Genomic DNA, 9,306 nt, shown 5'->3' with positions numbered 1-9,306 from the left:
AAATTTATATAATACAATCCCTATCTAAATCAGGTTTTTTTTTTCACATGGCAACTCAGTTGTTAGGACTACATTAAAATGGATGTTTAGATCTATATCAATGAATGTATTGAGTATTGTGATATAAAAGTCACGTGAAGCAAATTTAAGAGACAATTTTTTATCATAAAGAAAAAGGAAAATATCAAGTAGATTTGTCATTTTGCATTTTATATATGGTTAAAAGCAATAAATTTTCTCTTTTTAAGTGTCTTATAGATTTAATTTATTATTTATTTTGATATACTCGCAACTTATAATTTTTCATAATTTTCATGTCATTGGAATATAAAATTTGGTAACTGAGCATTGTGTATTTATAATATGTAAATTGTATAAGTTTTTAAATAAATTATTTAATTGGTCACTTAAATTTTAGGATGTTCACATTTTAGTAAAAACATTTATTGTAATTTTATTATCTTTATTATAGAATATTTTTATTTTAGTCACTAAAATATTAAATTTCTAATGACAATTGACATCATCATTTTTTTTTACTACCTTTATTACCCACTAGTGTTCATCATCTTGATCTTTAACCCGTCTTTCCCCTCCTTCCCACCCTTGTTTCCATCATTTCTCTTCTGGCTCCTTTGCTCTTTGCTTCCAGCCGCCTTATCATTTCTTCCACCACCCAATACTTTGTTGCCATTAATTTTCCTTTAAAGGAAACTGCTAATTTTATTTGCTATTCCTAGGGACTATTAAAGTAAAGTGTCATTAATTTTTTCAATTAAAGTCACCCCGTGTCACAAACATATCGTGACATGTGGTAAAAAATATAAAAAATAAAAAATAATAAAAAGTTGTAAAAATTATTAAATTCTAATAAAAGTATAATATTATTTAAAAAATTAGAAAAAAATACGAAATTTTATAAGGATCATAAAATGTAAAATTGTAATATTTTATAAAGTCGTAAGAGAATTATAAAAATATAAAGAAATATAAAATTTGTAAAAAATATATATTAATTATTGTACCAAAAGAATCATTTTATAAAATTTTTATAACTTTTATTTATTTTTATTTATTATCATTTTTCTTTATATGCCACGTTTTGTTGCGACATGTTATGATTTTAACTGAAAAAAAATTGAGAGTTGTTAACTTTAATGATCAACAGTTAAAAGGTCTTTTTGATGTCTTTTTATATATTTTTTACAATTTTTTATATTTCTTTTATATTTTTTCCCTAATTTTTAGTAAAATTTAAATATTTTTTCTAATTTTTATTTTTTATAATTTTTTTACCACATGTCACGTCACACGGGTGGCTTTAACTGAAAAAAATTAGGAGTAATTAACTTTAATAGTTAAATGACCTTTTGATGTATTTTAATAGTTTAAGTACTTAATTTAGTGAAAAAAAACTTTATTATTATTATTTTTAAATTAAAGGTCTTTTTATGCATTTTAATAATTCAAATACCCAATTGAATAAAAAAATAAAGACTTACCTTTTTTTTTTAAGTTTGAGAATTTTTTACACTCTTAATCATAAAAAGAATACTAATACTTAATGAAGGGGCGATGTGGACTTAAGTGAGAATTGGATGGCTTGGATGGGAATAGCTCAAAAAGAATCCATATGCGACAGAGAATTTGGCTGGCACTTTGTACGTTGAATACAACAAAATCATTTTTGCTTAAAAAAATAAATTATACAAATAGTCATTTAATTATAAAATAATTTATTTTAAGCACTCAAAAATAAAATATTTATAATTTAATCACTTACGTTTTATAATACAATTATTTTGGCCATTTCTATTAAAATTATAAACGGCAAGATGGCATGGCAATTAAAAATTTAGTATAATATAAATTTAGCACTCAATTTTACATATTATATCAATTTAGTCATAATTTAAAAAAATTAACTCTCTAAACGTTTAAATGGTTACAATTTGATCCTAATTCTAAAAAATTTTAAAAATATATAAAAAATGCATAAATATTTTCAAAAATATATAATAATAAATTTAATATTAATATTAATATTAATATTAAATAAAATAAAAATCTCCCCCGGTCAATGAAGATGATGACAAACAAGAGAAAGGGAGAAACGATGAAGAAAAAGAACAACAAAAGGAAATAAGGAAGAGATAGGAGAAAATGAAGAAGTGAGATAATGAACATTGAGTTATTTTAAGTCCTTGGGATTGTCTCTGCCTACTTTTAAAGCTATTAAAGAAATGTGTCATCATCTTCATTGAGGGGGCATTTTTATTTTATTTAATACTAATATTAATATTAATAGTTTTTAGAATTATGATTAAATTAAAATTATTTGTAAAATTTAAGGATTAATTTTTAAAAATTATGATTAAATTGATATAATATGTAAAATTTGTGGGCTAAATTTGTTACTGTGTCAATTTTTTTAACTGTCATGTCATCTTGCTATTTATAATTTTAACGAGAATGACCAAAATGATTGAAACATGTAACGTGAGTGCTCAAGTTATAATTTTTTTATTTTGAGTGTCCAAAATGAAAAACACTTATAGTAGTGTGACTACATGCGTTGTTTGCCCTTGTTTAAATGACGAAATCACCCTTACATACATATTTACCGATTTACATATTAGGAAAGGTCCAAAATAATATCAGGCTTGTGGTACTAACAACGTCCTAAATTGGAGTTTGTTTCTTAAATTTACTTTTTATAGTATTTTAAAATGAAATTTTGAATTTTTTCATAAAAATAATATTCTCTCGTCTAAAAAATATTTATTTATTGTGCATCAATGAACTTAAATCCACACCCATTTCGACTCTTCACAATTTTAATTTAAATCATATAACTTTCCTTTTGAATATAATCTTTTTTCGTGTTCTTGCTTTTCCTTAATTTTTTTCCTTATATAAACTCGAGTGAGTTTTAAGTTGATCCATATTTATTTTTACTTTTAAAAAATTTATATCATTTGAATCTAATATTTAATAATTTTACATGTTATTTTCAATTAATATTATAGACACAAATAACTTAGATTAATGTTTAATATTAATTTTTATGTGATATAAATTTAGAAATAAAATAAAAATACATAATACAATAGTATAGAATAGGTTTGAACATGCATTGAATGGTAGAGTCCAATTTCGACCCATATTTTAAACAAAATTTTATTATCTAAACATATATTTTTGAATGACCCTTCTCATATTTCGAGCAGGCCTTTAAACTTAAATAAGCAACTCGATTCTTGAATAAGACTAATCACAACCTTTATATATATATATATATATAGCAATTTAAAGTTGCAATTAAGAAAAGCATTCCAATGTGACCTGGTTAATAAATTGTCATTTGACACGCTAATTATTTGTTACGTGTCTTTATTGACTAAAGTTTAAAATGAAAATTATTTCAATCTAATTTTTATATAAAATATATATCAACATTAAATACTCATTTATATAACAATGTAACGTCCCCTAACCCTATACCGTCACCGAAACAGGGTTACGAGACATTACCAGTCAGTACAGTCCAATTTCGGTCATTAATTAAAATAAATATTCACACACATCCTAGTTTTAAGATGTCGTCCCTTTAATAGGCCCTCGCGGTCCAATATGAACAGTAAATTCAATTCGGGACTAATTTAGAATCACTACGAATTTTTAGTAAATTTCAAAATTCATACTACATACCGTTACCAACCATAATTTACTCATTTCATCAATACTTTTACAACCTAAATGACTCTCATTAAACATTCTGGGTACATGTCATTATCAATACTCAACATACTTTACCTTAATGAATTCGGGATCGTCTTGGGATGCTGATTCAACGTACTATCTTTACTTAACCTGCGCACGGAAACAAACCGTACGCTGAGTATGGTATACTCAGTGGTATTTCTATAATCCGAACAATTAATAATATAACAAATACTTAAGATCATAATAACAATTACAATTATTCAATTATTTATTCATAGATAAATTTCAACTACTTACCATATAAATTTTATACAAATCATATAATAAACACAATAACATAATTGTTCAATTCTTAACTAAATCCATTATTATTTACTCCGTTCTTTCACTTACTACTCGGTATAGCTTTCCTTAATTTACTCACAATTCAATATCATTAAACTATATTCAACTATACACTTATCAATCATATTCCATTTTAATTCATTTCAATAACAGTCAATTTCATTTATATCATATCAACTTACTATCCCTGATAACTTTCAGTATATACATACGATTCATATATCTCAAATCACATTTCAATTCATCAAGTGGCATCATATATCATCAATTCGAACTCCAATCATTTCATGAACCTTTGGTTCATATTTTCAATTTCATATCTAAATTTTCAATTCTCAATTCAATTTCTCGTTTCATTTCAATAGCTTGATCAATCAAATTTATTCAATTTATCTTTCACTTATTTACCCCTATTAACAAACCCGAACTTTGACAGATACACGGATTCCAACCAAAACACTCCAGTACGGCACATTGTGCCTAAAACGGTACATAGTATCTGATCAGTATACGACACATAAAGTGCCTAAAACAACACACGAGGTGCCTGATACGACACACGAGGTGCCTGAAATACGACACATAAAGTGCTTGATCGATAAAGCCGGCAAATCCCGTACACTTCCAGATCTTATGGCATGCCAATTATATCCGACTCAGCCCGACTAGTTAATAGGGTATTTCATTCACTTTCTCAATTTAATAATTCTTTCATCAATATCTCATTCCGATAATTACACATATTTACCCATTTTCACAATTCATACAATTTCATTCAATTCAACAAATATATTTCAATTATGCACATTAATTCATAATTCAATACAATTCAATTTACTTTTCAATACCAAATATTCAAATGTCACAATCTCATATATTCATATCAATTTCCTTATATTTCCAATCAATATATTTTTCAATATAACATTCATTAAATATTCAAATTTCTACATAAGTCATATATATTATATAATTCAATCAATATAAATTCAATCAAAATAATTTCAATCAATATAAATTCAATAAATTCATCGCATACCAAAATCAATCCATTCTAATTGTAAAACATCATAATTCTAACACTAACAATTGCCATATGTATATAAATATAACAAATAATAACTAAGTTCGGATTATAGAAATACAAACCGTAATTTTCGAGCTAACTCCCGTTGACTTTGTCCTGTCCTTTCTTAGCTGAGATTTTCGGTACCACATTGACTACGAAATTAATACAATTCATAATCATTAATACATTATTAATTCATATATTGAGTTAAAGAATAAAACATATCAAAAAAAATAAATTTTTAATGTTCATTTGACCAGATTAACCAAATTAACTGAACTAGTAATAGTCTAATACATATAATATATATTATTATTTATTAAGTTCAATTAATTCGGTTAATTACCTAATTTCGGACTAAATTAACCGTTAACTACAATTTAAAATTTTTTTAATTAAACTCTAACTAAACTAGATTATTAACCGACCGATTAATCAAATTAAATCAATTTGATAATTTAATTGAGTTTCAACCCAATTCGTAGTCTAAGCCTCAATGTCCAATACAATTTTTTTAACCACTTGCTTGTATGAATTGTTAGCAAATAACAAAGTAAGTTTAATTTTATTATTTGTTAAGTTTCCTTATTATTTTCAACATTGTTTTATTGAAATATTTTATCAATTAGTTTATATTTTGGGTTATAAAACATAATTAAAAAAATAAAATTATTAAAAATATTAATTTTCAGTTAATTAAAAATATTTTTCCAATGATTAAAATTTATACGAATAATATTTTAACAAAAATAAATAAATAGTTTGAATTGACAATAAATAGAACTGGATCGGTAGTTGATCGTTCAGGTCATTAATTCATCGGTGTGATAGATTTATTTTAAAAAATATTAAAAAATAAAAAATTTAATTTAATCAATTCTTGATTTAATTCGTTCAAAGTATTTTCCGGACTAACTATTTTCTAGACCAACACATTCATTTGATCTTCTTAAAATTTCATTGCTAATAAGCATAGAGTTAAATTAAATTCGTTAAGAACCACATGTGTTGGCCTAATGAATAAGGTATTCACCGTTGCAGGTATTATTTAGATTCAAATTGTGTTAATCGCATTGCTATTAAAATTTTACTCTCCTCTTGTAATTAAAAAAATAAAATTTATAATTAAAAAAATAAAATTTGAAAGAGAAAGGTCAAATAAACATATTTTTACGAGAAAAAGAGAAAAAAAGATTCAAAATTGAAATATTGTGGCTACCGAAATGGAAGAAAGAATAAAATAAAAATTCCAAATTGTAACGTCCAAGAAATTTAGAACTATTTCCGAATTAAAATACGGAGAAAAAATAGCAAATCTTAACATTAACCAAAACAAAATGATTGTAATAACATTTCAGAGAAGAAGACAAATAATTGATTAAATATTTAATAAGCCAAAAATCGAACGGCTAGAAAGGTCTGGCGAAAACCATGGAATCAATCCCCTTCAGGGCCCTACAAAACTATTTCTCTCCAGTTTCCGCTCCCTAATTTCCATTTCCACCACCCGCCGCCTTCCTTCTCAAACAATAATGGTTTACTCTTGTTCTTTGTTCCACTCCTCTCTCGCCTCCAAATCCAACTTCCCGTTGCTGCACCATCGGAACCACCCCAAGTTCAATCGCCCCGCCCCTATCGTCATCTCATGCTCCTCCTCCTCCACATTCGATCCTTCTTCAACCACTAGTTCCTCCAATAACAACACCCCTTCACCCCAAAAGAACCGTCGCCTTGCTGATGAGAATATCCGTGACGAGGCTCGACGCCACCGCTCCACCGCCAAGAACACCCTCTCCGCCAAATATGTTCCGTTCAACGCCGGTCCCGACTGCACCGAGTCCTACTCCCTCGACGAGATCGTTTACCGGAGTCGTTCCGGTGGTTTGCTTGACGTTCAACACGACATGGAGGCTTTGAAGAAGTTCGACGGCGCGTATTGGAGGGAGTTATTCGATTCCCGGGTGGGGAAAACAACGTGGCCGTATGGGTCTGGAGTTTGGTCCAAAAAGGAATGGGTTTTACCCGAGATTGATCCCGATGACATCGTTTCGGCTTTCGAAGGGAACTCCAATCTGTTCTGGGCGGAACGGTTTGGAAAACAGTTTTTGGGGATGAACGATTTGTGGGTTAAACACTGTGGAATCAGCCACACTGGCAGTTTCAAGGATCTGGGTATGACTGTTTTGGTCAGTCAAGTTAATCGACTCCGAAAACTGAAACGACCCGTCGTTGGAGTCGGCTGCGCTTCCACTGGTGACACATCAGCTGCCTTATCCGCTTATTGCGCTGCCGCGGGTATTCCTTCCATTGTCTTTTTACCTGCGAATAAGATCTCCATTGCACAATTAGTTCAACCAATTGCGAACGGCGCGTTCGTTTTGAGCATTGACACCGATTTCGACGGTTGCATGAAGTTAATCCGGGAAGTTACCGCCGAGCTACCAATTTACCTTGCCAATTCATTGAACAGTTTAAGACTCGAAGGGCAGAAAACGGCTGCGATTGAGATTTTACAGCAGTTTGATTGGGAAGTTCCAGATTGGGTTATTGTTCCTGGTGGTAATTTGGGTAATATTTATGCTTTTTACAAAGGGTTTAAAATGTGTCAAGAACTAGGGCTTGTTGATAGGATACCTAGATTGGTTTGTGCCCAAGCAGCCAATGCCAATCCACTTTATCTGTATTATAAATCTGAGTGGAATGAGTTCAAGGCAGTCAAGGCAAATACTACATTTGCCTCAGCTATTCAAATTGGTGACCCTGTTTCTATTGATAGAGCCGTGTATGCTTTGAAAAATTCAAATGGGATTGTGGAGGAAGCGACTGAGGAGGAGTTAATGGATGCAATGGCACAGGCGGATTCTACAGGAATGTTCATTTGCCCTCATACTGGAGTCGCATTAACTGCTTTAATGAAGCTTAGGAAGAGTGGGGTTATCGGAGCTGGAGACAGAACTGTTGTGGTTAGTACAGCTCATGGATTGAAGTTTACACAGTCCAAGGTTGACTACCACTCGAAGGAGATTCCGGATATGGCTTGCCAGTTTGCTAACCCACCGATGCAAGTGAAGGCGGATTTTGGTTCTGTTATGGATGTGCTGATGAAGTATTTGGGAGATAAAGCCCCAAAGCACTAGGTGCTGCATTTTGTAAGTTTAGCAGTTTGTACTCTGAGATTTATGCTTTGGTTTTAATTTTAGTGTTGCCTTGCTTTTTCATTTTGTGGTATACGAATCTCGATCTAGATTGCCCTAGTTTAGAAATCATCTGTCAGCCACGTTAATAATCTAAACTTGTATGAGATTTATATTACTGTTGCATCAATTTCTTGTTCAATAAAAGGTTTGTATATGTGCCATTTACCAGTCGGATTATGAGCTAGATAGATGATTGTGTCTCGAGAATATGCCTATCTACGCTCTGCGTTCACATCCCAAAGTTTGTATCTATGCGGAGTTATGGATTGTAAGTGCTTGTAGTTTTACTGTTCTTTTTCTTTTTTCAATTTGTGGAAATGAAAATGATCATTCATTATCAAAAGAATCTTTCCAATAATGGTTAGCCTAGCTTCCATGATGCATATATCAATGAATAGATACTTAGATGTAAACATCCATAGAAGTTGGTTCAATTTGGATTTCAATTTGGAATATTCCCAAATTGAATTAGAATTCAGAATGAGCAAAGCTTTTTCAGTTCAACGCGGGGAATCCATAGCAGAGAAACAGCCATGGATAGTAAAACTTATAGCTGAACAAGCCATAAACATCTGAAATGACGATGCAGTGATATAATCTACTCGGAATGCTGTCGACAATTGATCTCTGTAATTGCTCATTGTCTCTATAGCTTCTGTTACTTAAAATCCATAATCTTACATTCGTGTCAATTGAGCCTGTTGCAATAGCGATGACCTGAAATGCTGCCGGTTCTAGCTTACAATGATGGCGTGTAACTGTCATGCTTTTCCTAGCAGTACAGTACAGTTCATATAATTAAAAATCAATGGAATTAAGTAACCGGAAACCATTAACTACCAGCCTGCTTTTATTAGACTCCTCGCGGGTGTTTTCCATGGATTTTAAGCCCACTGGTTTCATAATGACTTTGCACCAATACTTCGCAAACCATCGTTTTATGCTGAACCAGGTTTTTTTTTTTAATCA

General features: G+C 30.0%; 1 protein-coding gene across 1 annotated transcript; it reads left to right on the top strand.

The window, feature by feature from the left end:
• Positions 1–6,560: 6,560 nt before the first annotated feature.
• LOC107958770 (threonine synthase 1, chloroplastic) lies at positions 6,561–8,502 on the top strand. Its single transcript, XM_016894624.2, has one exon. The coding sequence runs from the start codon at positions 6,673–6,675 to the stop codon at positions 8,275–8,277; it is 1,605 nt and encodes a 534-aa protein (XP_016750113.1). The 5' UTR covers positions 6,561–6,672; the 3' UTR covers positions 8,278–8,502.
• Positions 8,503–9,306: the final 804 nt, after the last annotated feature.

This window comes from Gossypium hirsutum, chromosome A05 (assembly GCF_007990345.1).
Source record: "Gossypium hirsutum isolate 1008001.06 chromosome A05, Gossypium_hirsutum_v2.1, whole genome shotgun sequence".
NCBI lineage: Eukaryota > Viridiplantae > Streptophyta > Magnoliopsida > Malvales > Malvaceae > Gossypium > Gossypium hirsutum.
The sequence above is the reverse complement of the archived record's forward strand: the minus strand, read 5'-3'. Positions and strand labels throughout refer to the sequence as shown.